We start from the raw sequence: 18,352 nt of genomic DNA, 5'->3' as shown, positions 1-18,352 counted from the left end.
ACACTATGTCAAAGTCTACCTTTGGATTTTCTACAAAGCAAGGGTTTGAGGAAGTAAATAGAATAACATCTCGGATGAAATCAAACTCTTTTCAAATTGCGCTGGAGTAGAGGATGGGGTTAGAGGATGGGAAGTACTGGGTAGTCACGGTGCCAGTCTGCCAGCGAGTGTTTCATCCCCACCCAGCGTCTGTGTCACCCCAGCTCCAGCGCATGGGGCTGGGAGGAGGCAGGGGTGGTGCCCGCCCAGGCAGGTGGAGCAGGGTGTTGACCTGGCTGTGGGTCAAGTAGCACTTGTACAGCCACACGGCCCTTATGACCAGAAACCAGCAGCTGTAACCCGGGGCCCAGCCGTGCAGGCCTCCACTTCCTTGGAGCAAGCTCAGAGGACTCCTTTTGCCCTGTGATGGGCCACCCAGCTGGCAGGGAGGGTGCCAGGCCAGAAAACCAGGCTTGCTCTAGGACAGAGGAGAAAGGAACCACCTAAGGTTCCAGGCCCCCGGTTAAAATTCTCGTATTGCTCAAAACTAAATTGAAAGCATTGATCACGGTTGCTTAACGTTCCTCCCTCTCTTGATGGCGAGAACTGACTAAAGCCCAGATGGGAGCAGCAGCCCAGCGGAGGTGTCCCTTCTGCTGATACAGACGAGGGCATGTCTGTCTCATTTGACTCCCAAGCCCGCCTATGGGCAGAGCTTTAAGTATTGCCTGTTTTCCTAAATTTGGGGCAAGATGAACTAGTTGACAGGCAGATGGAATGTCACTGACATGGATTAGTTGCGACATAAAATGTCAGTGCCGTCCTTAGGAGGCTGACGAGATCGTTGCCACCGAGCCCTGTTGGCGCCCCGGGACTCCTGCTCTGTTTCCACGCCTTCGGCGCCTCCGTACTGTTCCCCTCCTTTCCCTGGTGTTTTTACAACACAGGCAGCTCCTATTATTGTTCCTTCAAGATGTAAGGTTTTAAAATGTGCCTGCTACTGATTTCACAACTTTGACATCAGATCGCCTAGATGTACATATCCCTACCTTACTAGTTAATAGTGTTCAGTGAGTGAATTCAGGACCTTGCCGTCTGCAAGGCGGCTGCGGCTGTTGGTAGCCGCGCCTTAGCGATGGCACAGCAGCAAGAATCCGAGGGGCCCTGAGTGGGGCATGTTTTAAATAATTGATCACCGAGAAGGAAGCGATTAATCTCTTTCACTGGCAGCTCTATGTTTTCTTTTTATGAAAGGAATCTCTGCTTTTCCCCGGGCATATGTTAACTTGCAACTAAAGCAAAGACAAACGGGGCACCCAAAGTTAAAGATCTAAATAGTTTTTAAAATCTAGAACTCTACTGAAGTTTGATCTCACTCACTGAGATTTTGTGATCACTTGGATGGGAAAACTTTGCTTTGTGCAAAAGTATTTTAAAAATACTTTTAAAATGTTAAAAGTATTTGCTAAGCTGTTACTATAAAACAGAGCAAAGCTTTAAAAAAAATTGTGGGTGATTGGAGGAGAGAGTAAAGGAAATTACTAGGGGTCCAAATGCATTGTTTTTTTCACTTCTCACAACGCTGAGAAATATCAAAGTTTGGAAGAGCAAATGAGTCATCATAACTGCTGATGTCACTGAAGGCTGAAATCCAGGGGAACTCGTCAAGTTTGAGGCTCAGTTCAACTTAATTCAAAAATCATTCCCAGTATTACCTTAGATGCCAGGTTGAAGGTCCCTGGAGAAGAAACAAAAGAAGTAGAGATGCAGACTCATCCCCATAAAGTGCTTTGTCATCTTGTGGGACAATCACATGGACATAGAAGAATACTGAAGAAAAATCTCTCAGATATTCTGTGACCTCCCCCGCCCCCCCACCCCCCACCCCCCCACAGGATTGTGTTTATTGCTGTTGAAGGAATTTGTGGTCAAAATGAGGTTCGTCCACATTTGTGTCCCCTCAACCCACAGGACCCGTGTGGCAAGGCTGAAGCAGGTGTGAGAACAGTGGGGACGCTGGCAGGTTAGAGGAGGCAGCAGGTGGTGGGTGAGCTGTTTTCCAGGTAATGTGATCACAGTAGTATTTATAGGGTGGCCATTTTCAGGCGTGATGGACTTAGGCCATCATCTTGGGTTACTTGATTGTTAATTGCAAAGGAGGGCATAGCTGTGGAGTGTTGATGTAAACAAAGGCTGATGAGTCCACAGTGCAAAGCTTGTTTGTAGGTTCTGTGTCACCTTGACTGTCTTTAATGGTTTGCAATTAATAAATACTGGTAACTGAGGGTGGGGGAGTAGTTACCTCAATCAGAATCTTCCTGTAAACAGCACTAGTTCATTTAGATGCATTAATGAGTCATGGAGAATAGTCAGAGGAACCCTGGAAGAGGCCTAGTAGGTCCTTAGGCAAGCAGTTTAGTGACTGAACTCACCTCGTCCATACCCCAACTGAGAGCCTATTCCAGCTGCTGGCAGCAATAATCAAGAAGAATCTTGCATTCTTGGCCTAGGCCCTTAATTTTATAGACATCACGTAACCTTCGGAATTGGGGGGTTAAGATTGGAGGTTCCCAGCTTTGGCTGTGGCTTCCCAGTCCTTTGGCAGTGGACAGCTTCACTCTCAGGACCCGCCACAGGCTTTGTTTCTGGACAAGTTACTATGGCCTCCTCTGGTCTTAGACCGGTCCCAAGCCCCTGACATCCCAGGCCCTGTTTCTTTGCTCCATCTCCATAATGCACAGCTGTCGTGTTGAAAGAGACACTAAAATCCAGACGCAGCAAAGCATCCTCTTTTGCATGTACTAAGGTCCTAAAAAATAGTTTTATCTTGGACAAGTTCCCTTTTCTTTCCTCTTTTGCCAGTTATTTTTGCACTCTCGCTCTATAATATATAAATAATCGGCTTACCCTATTTACTGCACGAAGAGAAAATTAAACGCCTGAATTTTTCATAGCTTTGGGAAAGTATTTCCAGAGTGTGAAAAAATAGACATTGGACATTTCAGTTACTCCTTTTCGTAGAGTGGGAATTTATTACTCAGCTCAGTAACAATCTTGGCCCAAACTAAGCAGTCGTGTGGGCAAGCGGTAGGTACCTTTCCTTAATTGCACTGCCAGGGACAGCTTTGTTCTTATTTGAGGCAGCATGAACCAAGGGTATCTTTCTATCAAAGATCATCTGATTATCTCTGAATCTTAGACATACCACAAAAGTCATTAAGACCTGGCCAATGGATTTTACTTGTATGAGATATTGCATCGCTCCCAAAGGATAGGAAACGAAAGGGGAGGGAGGCAAGAGAGAGATCAGAGCTCAATAATAAATAGCTCTTTGTACCAGTCCCCTCCCCTAAGCCCAAACCACTGAGATCATAGAGTAAGTGAACAGCATGCAGAGGGCAACTGCCCCAGCAGCTGGACGGACGCTGACCAGATGTGAACCTGTCTTTCCGCAGTGTGCGGCTGTGACCTGGCACAAGGTGGCTTCTTCATAAAGAACGGGGAATATCTCTGCACCCTGGACTACCAAAGGATGTACGGGACACGCTGCCATGGCTGCGGGGAGTTCGTGGAAGGAGAGGTGGTGACTGCCCTGGGCAAGACCTATCATCCCAACTGCTTCGCTTGTACCATCTGCAAGTAAGTGAGGCTTCCTGACAGAGCAGTGCTGGGCTCAGCGGCCAGAGCTTGGGATGGACACCTTAAGCCTTGAGTTGTGCTGAGTCTTCAAATATTCTTTTTCTGATGTGTCCTTAGATTTATTTATCTTTTTAATGTATTATCAGTCTTAGTCAGAAAAATAATTTATGATGTCCTCTTTTAAATAATATGACTCATTTTGAGTGGCTTGAAACCAAGTCTGAAAGCAGCTCTGGGTCTGGAAACATGAGCAATGAAACATTGGGAGGAAATGACATAACTGATTAGAAAGATAAAGCTTATTTGGAAGTAGAAGTTCTTATGTGTGTGTTTGTGTGTGTGTTTAAAGTAGTCTCATTTACTCTAGAGCAAGGGTGGGCCAATTGTGTTCCAAATTAGACCCGATACCTGTTTTTGTAAATAAAGTTTTATTGGAACACAGCCATGTCCCTTTGTTGATGAATCGTCCATGGCTACTTTCAAGCAGCAGTGACAGAGCTGGGTAATTGCGACAAAAACCATATGACCCACAAAGTATAAAAAAATACCTATGAGCTGGTGTTTTAGGAGAAAAGTTTGCCAACCTCTGCTCTCTGGTCATCTGTCATCTACAAGGTTAATCTTAACTTCACAAACCAACTTGATTAAAATGACCGGTCAGAGAGAAGGAAACCATGACGTGTGGGTGGGAAAATTGCTTTTATTGTTTTGCTATGAATACTGCACATTAGAGAACTTAAGTTGGGTTTGATTCCTAAAACGAGATTCACAACAAGGGTCCTGATTGGTGGACACCACCTGCACGTGCCTGTGACCTGCCTCCCTAGCTGATCAATCTAGGCCAGCCGCTGAACCTCTCTGGGCCTTATCTGACCAATGGAGAGGAACACTGCACCCCGAGAGGAGAGGAGACCACCTCAGCTCAGCATTTCTAAAACTTGGGGGTATAAGCATTTAAGACTCTCCTCAGTGACTGGCACCTAGCAAATTTGTGGTGTGGTCGTAAGTCCAAATGTACTATCTATCTGTCTGTGTATTACAGTTAATTACCACTGTGAGGCAGTCAAAGGGCAACTTCAGGGAGTGGTGGCAGATGTGAAAGTAAAACTTATGTCAAGAAGCTTGACTTTGTTCTTAACTAATCGCTCTGACTCAGATGCGTGGGGATGTTTTGCTTGTGAGTTTTCTATTTCCAACTGACACAATCACACATTTGAAAACTCACGTTGATGAAGATTATTGCCAGATTGGCCAAGTGCAAGCAAGTAGGCATGGAAACTGTCCTGTGGCTATTAATGAATAACTTTAAAAATGCTCTCTGCCTGCTGAACTGGAAGAGAAACTGATAACATACGTGCAGACGTCAGTGTTTTTGCAAAATGTGCTGTTATTGATGAATGTCTCATGTGAAGGGAAATTCTCTTTCTGAAAAGAAGCTGATAGTCATTTTTAAACATATTTACAGGATTGTCATATTTCTCCATCAGCACAATATCACCCATTGAGATGTCCAGGGCAAAGTCTATCTAATTCAGCAGAATTTATCACATAGGTCTCGGGAACTGAAAGAGTTAACACTTGACCTGTAACCAGTTCTCTTGGGGAGGGGCCTTAAGCCTGAATAGGCATTTATGGCATTTGAGATGTTTCTTCATGAAGGATTTTCCATTTGGAAGATGGAAAGTTTTACTGTGTGTGCCCCGCTAAGCGACTTGGAGCATCCCCCCCGCCAGTGGGTGGAGGTGAGTCATTCATTCCCTCTGCTGTCTGGGCGCCCGAAGGAGCAGCGCTTACTCCCTCCTCAAACTGAGGCACGTTTGTCTGTCTGGACCGTAGCCAGCTGGCTGGCTTGGCTCAGATGGCATTTCAGACATTTGGGCTGGTGCTCCACCAAGAAATGGGTTGGCCCCGCAGGGCGGCAGGCAGAAGGAATAAAGAACAGGAATGAAGTCGCTGGAATAACCTGCAGAGCACTGTCCTTCTGTCCCCAGGCGCCCGTTTCCGCCCGGAGACCGTGTCACGTTCAATGGGAGAGACTGCCTTTGTCAACTCTGTGCCCAGCCGATGTCGTCTGGCCCTAAAGAAGCCTCCTGCTCCGGCAGTAAGTGCCCTAGCCCCCTGTTGACATGACTTCCTCGTAGTTCAAAGGTAGCTTAGGCAGATACCTTTCTTTTTGGGAAACTCAGAAAGTTTGGGGCCAAGAGCAGTGCTGTCTAAGGCATTTTCAGTTGTAAAACATGAAGCCTTGATTAAAACCCATGCAATAAAGAGCACTTCCCTTATTGCAAAAAAGACATAAATAGGATTGGACATGAAACTGTGCCTTTTGACAGTAAATGTGAGACAAGAAATTATAAAACTTTACATTCAAAATGCCATCTCTAGTCACGGAGATTAAGGTGCGAGAGTATTTGGCGGTGATGTGATTGGTATCTCTGTGTGTTAAAAAACTATCCCCACTGTGCCCAGGGCAAATGAGATATTTTATACACACCCTTAAGTATTGTTCATTCGCCTGGAGGGGTTCTGACATTTGGCTGTTGGACAGATAATTCACTGAGTACCTACAATGTGTACTATTCACACTGGCGACACAGGTGTGAACAGAGCCAAGTCAGCATCCTCAGGAAGCTTGCTTTCTGGTGGCAGCAGGTAGACAGTAAATGCACACATGAAAATACCTACTATGTGGAGAAATTTGAGTAGGAAGAGAAATGTAGGGGCTGCACTGATATGGGTCCATCGAGGGAGAGCTCTCCTAAAAGGTGACACCTAAGGAGGGAGCTGAAAAAAAAAGTGGGAACAAGCTATCTGCTGGAATTTGTAATTCTTGATCACAGGATCTTGTCCAAACTGTGAGAATCCAAAGAAAACCGCCCTCCCCAAAATAAAAACAGTGGTCAGTTGCACAGTTTCTTCTAGTAAATAGCAGTGGGTGGGCCAGTGAACCTTTAAGTGAGACATAGTCTGAACTCTGGGCACCAGACAGGGACACTCTACCTCCACCCCTTTCCTGGGGCATGAGGACGTGGGCGGGAGGTTGGCCTTGGTTTCGGTGGATTTTGCCAGTCCTTGGGAGAGCTGGAAAAAAGCACCGTTAGGCCCTGCTGGTCTGAGCACGTAAGAATGAGGTCAGCTACTTGTGCTCCGGAGGAATTCTGTGCAGTTTATAACAGTGATTCCAAATCTTCCTGTTGAAGTCAAAGGATCCTGATACCTGTTAAAGATGAGGCTGTTCTGACCAAAGCATTTGCATAGAAATTGGATTTTGACCATCGGGAGGGAAGAAGAAAAGGAATGTTAGTGCATCGTATCCAATAAGGCTGGATCCTTAGCATGAGGATTTCTGTGCCCTGTGGATGAATGAATAGTAGTAGCCTGGGTAGAAAACGGCTACAGAGCTGCTCAGTCCTAGACCCCTGGCAGGATTTCGAGTCCTTACCTAATCTACCCCAAGCAGGCCACTGGGAAGGTGACCTGGGCTGGGACTAGGCACCCACTGCGTGGGAGGACTTGCTCTGAAAGAACATTGCCAAAAACGTTGGAGGAATTCTTCAAGCTAGTTAAGAAAAAGAGTCCCAGGATAGGATGACAGCTGGGAAAGAGCATCGTGTCCACGGCCTATAATAGGAATGGCTGTGTCCCCACATTCTGTGGAGTCCTTTAGTCCAACTGTCTGTCTTGATAGGTGGGGAGATTGAGGCCCGTGGGCATACTCAAGCTACCCAGTAATAAGGTTGGATTAGAGGCAGGTCTTGGGCTCCCGGTTTGGAGCTCTCTGTTCTGTTTCATCTAACATTCCTCATTGTTTGGACTATGAAACAAAAGTGGGATATTTTTAAAGGGTCCCAGTTCTTTCCATCCATGCAATCAGGGATCCTGTTTCCTAGTCACAGCTCTGCCAAAATGGTTACTCCAGCTTTTATTAAACTTTATTTTTTTTGCTTTATTGACCTTTCTGTTTTTTGTATGACATACATGTTATACACATAAAAAAGAAATAAAAATCTTAAGTGTAAAAATGTATCATACTCCACTTCATTACATCTCCAATGTCAGATGTAATAATTATTGCTTCTGTGCAAATGGTTAGGACAGATCATACTTTCTCCTTCGCTCCCAAGTGGATGAAATCCCAATTCTCGGCAACTGCTTTGATCAGTTCTTTGTTATTTTCAACACGTGCTGGTCTATTTAGATAAACGCTCAAATAGTATTTATGAGGCATGTGGGTGCGGGTGTCTGCCAGAAAGAGAGCTCTTCCGTGTGGATCCACACGTGCCGAACCCCCCGGGCGAGGCGGGCACAGGGGCACTGGAGCAGGGGCGTTTTCAGCAAGCCCCTGAAATTCACTGGAGCGCAATTAGAAAATACTCGGTTGCCATTTGTAATTCTTGGAGAATTTGCCTTGTATTTCAAAACTATCCTGATGCGACTCTGATTCTGTTCTTTTTTTTTTTTTTTTTTTCATTAACTTGGCAGCGCTTCTTACATGAAAGCAAAAAATGAAGCTCTTTCTTGATAATGTTCACAGAGTCGATGAAATGCATCCGAGAACCAAGGTCCTCTTTTCCCTCTGAAATGTTCTTTGAAAAATGAGTTTGTTCTTCTGAACCGCGGTTTTCTTTCACGCGCCCTGGCAGGTTTTCCCTGATCACCGAGGAGCAGGTGGAGACAGGACGAGAGGGAGAGAGGAAGCGAAGAGTGGCCACCAGAAGCCAAAAAATTGACACAAAATAGTCTGAGTTTGAGCTCCCCGGACAGAGATGCAGTTTCCGTTTCTCCCGCCCAGGCACTGCCTTGTCTGTGTGCTCTGGTTTCGAGAGAACTCCCAGGGAAGTGCCTGCGCTTCTGCCACCTTTCTTCTAACTTTTCTATCCATTTTCTTTTCTTTATCGAACGTTCACGTAGTAGTCGCTGTGCATCAGGCGCTGTGTCACTGGGCAACAAATTTTAACTCTTAATTCTCATTGCCGCCCTGTATGTTGACGTGAAAACTATCCCCCTTTCCCAGACGCCGAGACAAAGGGTCACCGAGGTTAGAGACTGTGCACAAGATTACACAGACACTAAGTGGGGGAGCCGGACACAAACCCCAGCTGTCCGGCTCCAGATGCCATTACCAGCCCTGATATTGATTTGACAATGTAGGTATCGCTGTCCGGTTTTCGAAGATGGGGGTGCTGAGCCTTGGAGCGGGAAACGGACTTTTCAGGTTATCCATGTGTCCTGCCCCCGGGGCTGCGCGCTTTCTACCTGCCACGGCTGCCTCCCTGTTACAGCAAGACTGGGTGAATGGAAACCATCAGGAAGTTATCCATAGAAACAAACAACTCCAATTAAGGATTATTGCCCCTGAATTAATTAAGACTTGCTGCATCTAGTCTAATGCAGTTTGAATTCAAAAAGCAATAACCGTAATCATCAACAGAGATGATAGTAAGTTACCTCCCAGGGTTGTGACGAACGTTAATTAGACTGCTTTTACTATTAATAAAAAAATCAATGGCCTATGTCTAGCTGATCCATACTTTAGAAATAAAGTGTATGTCCAGGAGACATCATGCTCTGCCAGAAGGTTACACACCCCTTCAGAGCTTAATTCAACTCCGTTCTCCGTGTATTTGCCTGTTAATGGAGGGACTGGATTCCCATGGGTTAAGGAGCCATGCGAGGGGGAGCCTGTGTGTGACAATGCGAGCGTGGGGAATAGGGCTTGGATTGTCATTTCCTACGGCTCCCGTCTATTTCAGGCACCTGAGCAGGAGTGGGCTGCTGTCTACAATCACCCTTTCCATGTCAAAGGGAGTCTGACTAGTGTCTGATTGCGCGTGGGTTGGGCGGATTGACGCGAGGAACGCCCACGCATGAATACATGCAAACCCATCTTCCTCTCCCTCCCTGCTTGGTACAGCATTGTCATTATTCTGACTGCCTTTGGAACTCCTACAGGTATCAGGACAAATGCTCTACTCGGTATAAATTTAAATCATTTTAGGGAGGCAGGGAAATACATTCCCTGACAGTTCTACTTTTATTTTTTTTAAAAAAGAGATTGGAGGGAGGCCTCACCTCTCTGGGCCTTCAGGGTCCCAGCCCCTGGCCCGGCAGCTCAAGTATTGCTCTACTGGGTAGGAGTGGGGTTTAGAGTTTACATAGCAGGCAGAGATTTATTGCAAACAGACAGAGTACATTGCAGAAAAGGAACATTTATATTCAGATTTTTCAGATTGAAATCTATAACGATTATGAGTCAGACACAAAGATCCCAGAGCGACACATTTTTTTCACTTAACCGGAGCATCGATGATCTCGGAAGTGTTCTCAGTGGATGGAAAGTTAATGGCATTCAGTTATTTGCTATTTTCGTTTCACTAGATATGCCTCTTACGTATTGAGACCACACATTCTCATAACTTATCAGGAAAACTGGAATGATAATGTTGGAACAGCAGTCGTTCCCCAGGTTATTTTTAATTTGCCAGTGGCAGTAAAGATTTAGCTGTTCAGAGACTGCTGTGTGCACCTGTAATTGTATATTCCTGTAGATCATCCCAGAAGGATACTGAGAAATTACTATTAGTACTTGTCTCCAGCAGGGAGGAAGGGAGTGGTAGGAGACAGGAAGGAAAGGAAATTATTTTTACTATGTGAAAAAAATTTTTTAACCATGTGTATACGTATGACCTATTTAAAGCCAAAGTACTTTAAAAATAACATAATGTTTATTGTATAAAATAAAATAAAAGGCCCATTCATTCCAGACTGAAGTCTCAGAGCAGTTTGCCCTTGCTGTGACCTTCAGCCGAATGTGTATTAAGTGACTGGTCACACGATGGAAGTACCAAAACTGACATTCTACCTTTCCTTTTCTCCCTCCAGCCTTTGGAATAGAGTGAATGAGCTGATGTTTGCTAATGATACTGAGTCTGAGAAACTGACGTAGGACTCGCGCATGATTTCCTGTTTGGCCCGAGCCCCTGCGTGGTAGGAGACCACAGCAGTTAAAGATTAATTATGAAACTCTTCACCGGGTTAAAGTTTACAACTCAATTAGGGAAATCTGTGCAAGAACAAACCTTCTTACAGTTACAATTTTCCCCCCCTTTTTATTGAATTTATTGGGGTGACACTGGTTAACAAAATTATACAGGTTTCAAGTACACAGTAGTACAACACGTCATCTGTACACTGTATTGTGTGTTCACCACCCCAAGTTGAGTCTCCATCCATCACCATTTATCCCCCCATACCCTTGCCCACCCCCCCCAACAAATTTTTTTAATTGAGGTAAAGTTCACATAATGTAAAATTAAGCACTTTAAAGTGAACATTTTAGTACATTCACAGTGTTGTACAACCACCGCCTGTGTCTAGTTCTAAAACATTTTCATCATCCCAAAAGAAAGCTCCGTCCCCACTGCGTGTTACTCCCGGATCCCTTTTCCCAGCCCTGGCAGCTACCAATCTGCTTTCTGTCTCTGTGTATTTACCTATTCTGGATACATCATACGAGTGTGATTGTACATACGTGGCCTTCTGTTTCTGGCACCTTTCACTTAGCATAATGTTTTCGAGGTTCATCCGTCCAGGTTGTGGCGTTTATCAGCCCCCCTTTCCTTTTTCACGGCTGACTAATACTCCAGTGTATGGACAGACCACAGTTTGTTTATCCGTTCACCTGCTAATTGACACTTAGTTCATTTCCCCCATTTGGCTGCTGTGAACACGCTTTACAAGTATTTGTTTGAGTCTCTGTTTTGATGTCTTGGTACAGTTTTAAGAAGGGTTTGCTAAGGACTATCCCAAACCTTGAAAGCGGTGGCCGCCGACGTTCTGAACGTCCCCCTGGAAACTGTTGGGCTTGTGCCCACAGTGTGGTGAGCTGAACGGCCCACGGTGATTGCAGGTAGCAGCCTTAACCTGGGGGCTCCCGTCTTTCTCCCTCCCTTGTTTGCTCGCCCGTCCTCCCTCTTTCTGCCCCTTTCCTCCTCTACTTCTGGCTGTAAATTGAGTGGAGGACCCCTTGAGCGCAGCCTGCTGGTGGAAGCCTGACCTTAAACGTTCCCAGCCCTGTCCAGAAGTGGATCGGAAGTGCTCGGGACTCAGGCTTTGAGCTTAGGACTCTAAGCTAATTAGCAGAGATTCTCAGACTCTCTGTTCTAATGTATTTGGGTTGGTACCAAGTCTGTTTCTCTGATGCTAGCAGCATCAGCCACGAGGATTCCTGCTTACTAACTTCATAGTCAACTAGCAAGGGAGGAAAGGCAAAGAGTCTGGCTCCTTTCATTTCCCATTCAGATCCTAGCTGTGCAGGTGGGGGGAAAACACACCAACACCGGTTAAAGGCGAGAGCGTCCTGACCTTAAGAGCCCCTAATACTCTCACAGAATCCTGGGAGCACTAGTTTACGGATCAGAATTGAAAATTCCTAATGTGTAAATGGTCTATATTTGTAAAAATGAGCAAAGTAACTGGAATTCTGTAAGTATGCAGGACATCCACTTAACTGAAATTCTACAAGTATATGCTCTTTAAAAGGAGGAAAGATAGGACTTTTCCCCCCACCTATGAAGTGATAGAGGTCTTGGGAAATGGCTCTTGCTGGGCCTGCCTTCAACTATCCTGGGGAAGGCTGATCACCTGTTGCTATGATGGCCCATAAAGACTTGTTTGTTGTGCAGTATTTGTTTTCCAAAGACAAGAAGAACCTTCCTTAAAATAGCAGGTCAGAGGCCTCGCTGGACCGTAATGTTTCCATCGTGACCATCAAGACAGCAAAGAGAGCAACTGACCTAAGCAGGGCCACGGGTGATTGTGGAAAGTCTGGTTCAAGGTTACCTATTCAGCAGCTCATAAACCTTTTACAGTAATTCTGGGCTGTTTTTAGTGAATTTGAGATACACATTCTTTATAGCATTGAGACTCCTTTTGCATCTACATGAATGTTCTGAGCCCCCCTCCCCACCCCCCTCCTCAATATATGTCTTGTGATGTCATATTGCTTTTTTGGCTAATAGCAGCATAGAATTTCAGAAGTTGAAAAAAAGAACTTCTACAAACTAACTCTTGGAAAGTGCTTAGCCTAAAACATTAGCAGTTTCACATTCCTTTTGCCGTCTACCCATCCCATCTTTTTTCCTACCCTTTCTTAGGGTGACCCCATATCAGGGCAATGGCCGTGACATGCCAAAAAAGAACTCTGTGGACTTATTTCAGTGACTCGTAAAGTTTTTTTAAAATGGACTGTGGCCAGTCAATATTTACCAACTCCTACACGTCTGCTTTGGAACCTGACAATACTGAGGAGCCCAGATGGCAAGGAGAGAAAGTCAGCATTCAACAATATCCCCCTGTCCGATGAATGTTGTTTTCATGACTAAATGATGTGGTCTTTTTGGTCAAGGGAAGGTTTTAAATTACCCAAATCCTTTAAACCTTAAAGATGTTAAAACTCTAGACCATCTCCTATTAAAAATAACGTAAGGATTTTATTTTATTTTATTCATGAGTTGCAAACTGAGGGGCCTACAACAAAGGCCAGGCTCGCAGCCCAGGTGCGTGCAGTCAGTTCAAGCGTGAGGACAGGTAGCAACGAACATTTAGACCCCACGGTGTGATGGAAACCCTAGCAGACTAGGAATATCTGTCCTGTAGAAAGTGGGCGGCCACTCTGGGCCTCCAGACAGTTATGGCCGTGAAGGAATCAATCCATGGGGCAGGCTAATCTGACATGTGCTGAAGGTTGTGTTGAAGGCAGCTTGTTCACCCAACAGAGTCTGACCTGCATTCAGGTCACTCTTCTGTGTCCCTTTTTTCTCCCTCTCTTGGATAGAGTATCTGTCCTCTGGTAGTCCAATTTCACCATTTTATCACACAAGATAATGGGAAATCCATGCCCAGGAGGAATAGTTGAATGACAAGATACGATGTCATGAAGTTCAGGACCTCAAGTTAGCCAAAGCGTGGAACTTGAAATTTGTTCTTTGCTTTCATTAAAGCTCCCTAGATTGAGTCCTGGCCAGGCATAAAGTGCCTCTAGTGGACAGTCTATTAAAAGGACACCACTTGAATATTTTATAGGGTCTCCAAAGTCTTATTCCACTTTCTATTAATAACAGCCTAAATCTGAAATGATTTCATTTCTATTTATTTTTCATTCACGTGTATAGCTATGAACTTATGAGCTAATCTTTGTCAATGACAAATAGGTTTTCTTTTTTATTGTTATTTATAAAAAAGGATTTCAGGGAACATTTAAATTTTCTGGAACTTAAATGGGCAACAGTTTCAATACTGAAACTTGATTATAATTTTTATTCTCAATTTTTAAAATTTTACAGTAAAGGAAGGAAATACTCTGAACAGACTTAAAACCTCCATGGACATTTTTTTTTTTAATCATCACCCAAGGATATTTTTTCCATTGCTTTTCAGAGAGAGTGGAAGGGAGAGAGAGAGAGAGAGAGACATCGATGTGAGAGAGACACATCAGTTGGCTCCCTCCCGCACTTGCCCCAACCAGGGCCGGGGATAGAGCCTGCAACCCAGGTACATGCCCTTGGCTGAAATCGAACCCAGGACTCTTCAGTTGGAGGGCTGATGCTCTAACCACTGAGCCAAACTGGCCAGGGCTGGACACTTTTTAACATCTCAGTATCAGCAAGCATTGGTTAAATGGGGAAAGTCCCTCTCTGGTCCCTTTTATGATTTACATCATTTTCATAATAATTCTCTACTTAGATAGTCTTCACTCAAGTGAACCTCATGTTCAAGTCCCATCGCGGCAGTTTTTGTCCATTGACAGTGGAAGACCTGAGGAGCGGCAGTGGCTGGGATTGTGTGCACCTGAGGACAGGAGCTTCCCACTCTGCAGTTAACGGGACACTGTTTACCTGTGGCCTGTGGGAAGCCCTTGCCCACCCTGGGCCTGAGGTTCCCGAGTATAAAATGAAGCATGTATGTCAAATCGTCTTCAGGGTCCCCCTGGCCCTCAGATGTCCTGTGATCTGTTAGAATGGTATGAATATGGAACCAGATGTGTGTGCCTGGATGCTGGTTTAACTTGGCCGTGAGCAGTCAAATCCCTGCTTTTCTCTTGGCTCCTGGAGTCACGCATGAAGGGCTGGCAGCGAAGTGTTTAAGGCTGTGGTTGGTATTTTCTTTTCTCACATTTGGGGATTATTTGCCCCTGATAGAATACTGGCGAGTGGCTAGAGGGTTTGATTTCCCTGACGCCTCTCCATACTCACCTATTCCTGACTCCGGCAGTCGTTCCAGTGCCAATCACCAGCTTTCTATATTTACCAGCAGCTGCTTCATGATGTGGAAACAATTTTCTCAACAGCTGAAAAACACGAAGCTAGAGAGTATAGAACGTGTTGTTCTTATCAAGGAGCCTAGTTGGAAGGAGCGTGGAAGGGGTGAACAGTCCAGCACAAATTGTTTTGTCTCTGCAGAGAGGAATGAATGGGCAGCCCCTGTGGAATACCCCAGAATCCTTTGCATCTGCTGATGTGGCCAGCAGTCTCCTTTCTAGGCGGGTCTCTGCTGATTTGCTTGATTTATGTCTTAAGGTTTGGGATGCAGAGGCTCGTGGCAGCCTCTTCCAGCCCAGCCTTGGCAGCTGGCTGGCCCTAGGCATTCACATTCGGTGACTCCCTCTCTGTAAACCACTATCAAAATCAGCTGCAGAAAGTCAGCCCTCCATGGGACACCGCAGGGCATGAAGGACACTACTCGTGAGTCCGAAGCTTCCAGACTGCCAGGCACTTGGACTAAGTGACGGTGAAGTAGATGGTACCGCATGGGTCTGTAAAGCTCTCCACAGTGCCTGGTTCACCAAAAGCCCTCAGAGAGAATGACCCGAGAGGTTGTTGTTGCCCTCAGATCGTCTCGGCTGCTTCCAGAGCTCTGGGACATTTGGACATTAATGTGCTTGTAAAGAGAGCAAGACTTGGCCCGGCCCGTGTGGCTCAGCGGTTGAGCGTCGACCTATGATCTGGGAGATCGAGGTTCGATTCCCGGTCAGGGCACATGCCTGGGTTGTGGGCTCGGTCTCTGGCGGGGAGGCAGCCGATCAGTGACTCTGTCTCATCATTGACGTTTCTATCCCTCTCCCTTCCTCTCTCTGAAATCAGTAAAAATATATTTTTTAAAAAGAGAGAGAGCAAGACTTAGAGTCAAGAAACCTGGTTTTTAGCCCCGTTCTGTGCCGACCAAGGAGAAGGAAACCACATTGAATGGGCAGCCTGCACCAGGAGCTCTGAGTGCTACGCAAAGCGCTTTACAGCGCAGGGTCCCTCCTTTCCTGGCAATCGAGGAAGTAGGTCGGCATTTCACAGATGAAAAAGTGGGAGTTCAGACAGTAATTTCCCCGCGTCAGTGTCCAGATCTTCCTAATTCTGTAGCCCATGTTCTTACCTCCCACATGCCTTCCATCTCCCTAGACCTTACCTCTGTGCAGGGGGAGACCTCGAGCAGCTGTGCCAGCCACTCTGAGCCCACTGCCTTCAGTTGGAGAATTGGAAAGTCATCTCTCAAATCTATTTTCTACTTAAAAAAATTTTATCAAGCCGCTTCCTTATTACTTTAAATCTTTACTGCCATCTAGTGGGCATGCTGTACTCAGAATAATAAAGGAAAATTTTAGTTCAGCTTGGATTAAAAACTGTAAATTCATCTTACGAACATACTGTGTTTCTAACCTTTAAAAAGTGTATTTATAAACACACACTATGGTCTCCCGTTTTCATCTTTATAGTAAACTACTAGATGTGAGATCCCCTTTCTAAGATTTTTGGCAAGATGCTGGGATACATATAAACCCCAGCTTTAAAATAAGCAAGTAATGCTTTGTGACCGGTATGATCCACACTCAGCTTATAATGGACTATATGTAAAGAAATTCTAATCTGCAATATTTATAACTTATATGGCAGATATGTTTTTAACTTTATAAATATTTACTCATCTGTTTGCATTCTCATGGCAAAAACAAAAATTAAATTTCACAGAGGTTGTGAAGTAAAAAGTAAAGTCCTTCACAGAAGGGAGTGTCTTAAGAATTCTTACTTTTTTTAAAGAAATGTTCATTCATATACAAGCATATGTGCAAACGCGCACATACCTTTTTGTTTTTACTATTTTTCTACTCATGAGCTGCTACTATGCATATTTTCTTTTTCTTATTTTATTGTGGACATCTTTCCATGTCTGCAAGCAAATCTAAGCAAATCTACCCCATTCTTTAACAGCACACAGTGTCCCATTATTGACTATACTATGATTAATCTTCTGGTCCCTGGTTAATGTCCAGATAGGCTACTTTCAGTTTTGTTGTTATAAAACTACTTTGGGAAATGCCTGTATATTCTTCAGGGAACACACACACTTTTGAAAATTTATTTGCAGAATGAAATCTTAGACATGAAATTGCTGGGCCTTAAGGCTTGTTAATACCTATTGACCAGAGATCACCAGACATACATCTGTAGCCAAAAAAAAAAAGTCAGATTTACTTAAACTACAGCCAGGGAGACAAGCACCTCTGGATAGTGTTTCGAGAAACTTTTATAGGATTTGGGCTAGTGCCGGGTAATTTTAGGGGGGATTCAGGGAGTGGGAGCAGTCCTGGGTTGGGTGTTGTTAAGAAGCAGGAGCAGGTCGGTTATTGGGCATCTTAATTTTTCTAGGAGAATTAAAGTGGGCTAAAGATGTCCTTCGTAACTGAGCAGCCTTCGCGGATGCAGTCAGAAGAGGGCACGTTTAACCATTTGTGTACCCAGTGGCCCTGTCTGGACATTGCTTTATTCCTTGAGTGCTTTTTATGATCATGTGGGGACATCATGGCCAACCTGCCGACAGCGTTTTCTTTCACTTCCTCAGATGCATTGGTTTCAAATGTGTGTAGATGTTTCCGTGGCTTCTAAAAAGGTTGCACCCATTTACATTCTTCTGGATTCTTTAAAAGACTCCACTTCCCTGAAAATGATTTCATAATTAGAATAATAATGGAAATAATGATAACAGCAAATGTTTCGAGAGCCACCCCTGCATGCCAACCACTATGCTGAATCCATCGCTTCGTCGCCTCCCCCGGGAGGCTGGAGAAAAGCGCTGGCAACATCCCGGCTTCCACGCGAGGAAACCGAGGCTCAGAAAGCGGGAGAACCAGCCGGGTCACGGGACTAGCCCACGAGGCGTTGAGCTGGGCGCAGAACCGGCTCATTCCAGGGCCCACGCTCTTTGCCACGAGAAAACACTTTATCCGCTCCACGGGAGTCTGCCCAGGAGAACCTAAAGCTGGGGAGTTAGCCATTTAATTGATGATGACAGCTTTTGGAGGGTTGCGTTTAGGTTGATGAGGCAGAAGAGTCCTGTTTACAACAATGAGACTTGTGAGTGGCATTCCAGGGATCACATGTATCGCTAAGCGGGGCATCAGCCTGAGGGCTTCCCTGCTCCCCCATGTCCTGAATGAATAAAGGCCTGTGGGAGCTTTCCCAGAGTCAAGGCCAAGACACTCTCCTTAAATAGTCTCCGGGCCAGCTGGAGCGCAGAGGGTCTCGCCCGTCCCCCAGGATCCAGGGTGGTTCATGACGCGTGAGGATGGGGCCTGCGAGACTGCGGGGAGAGACTGTGCGGGGAAGGAGCAGAATGAGATGGTGCTTACGGAGATATTTATTGAGCCTGAGATGGGGGCACACAGGGTTCAGAGCTGGCCGAGCGCTTG

The 18,352-nt window shown here is 45.3% G+C and overlaps 1 protein-coding gene across 1 annotated transcript in view; it reads left to right on the top strand.

The window, feature by feature from the left end:
- Positions 1-18,352, top strand: part of ABLIM1 (actin binding LIM protein 1) — a 208,949-nt gene that overhangs the window by 111,978 nt on the left and 78,619 nt on the right. The window contains exons 3-4 of the mRNA XM_087823971.1: positions 3,435-3,618; positions 5,610-5,719. Of these exons, the coding sequence (XP_087680097.1) occupies positions 3,435-3,618; positions 5,610-5,719 (294 nt within the window). The remainder of the gene's footprint in view (positions 1-3,434; positions 3,619-5,609; positions 5,720-18,352) is intronic.

This window comes from Miniopterus natalensis, chromosome 14, assembly GCF_054644295.1.
Source record: "Miniopterus natalensis isolate mMinNat1 chromosome 14, mMinNat1.hap1, whole genome shotgun sequence".
Taxonomy (NCBI): Eukaryota; Metazoa; Chordata; class Mammalia; order Chiroptera; family Miniopteridae; genus Miniopterus; species Miniopterus natalensis.
The sequence above is the reverse complement of the archived record's forward strand: the minus strand, read 5'-3'. Positions and strand labels throughout refer to the sequence as shown.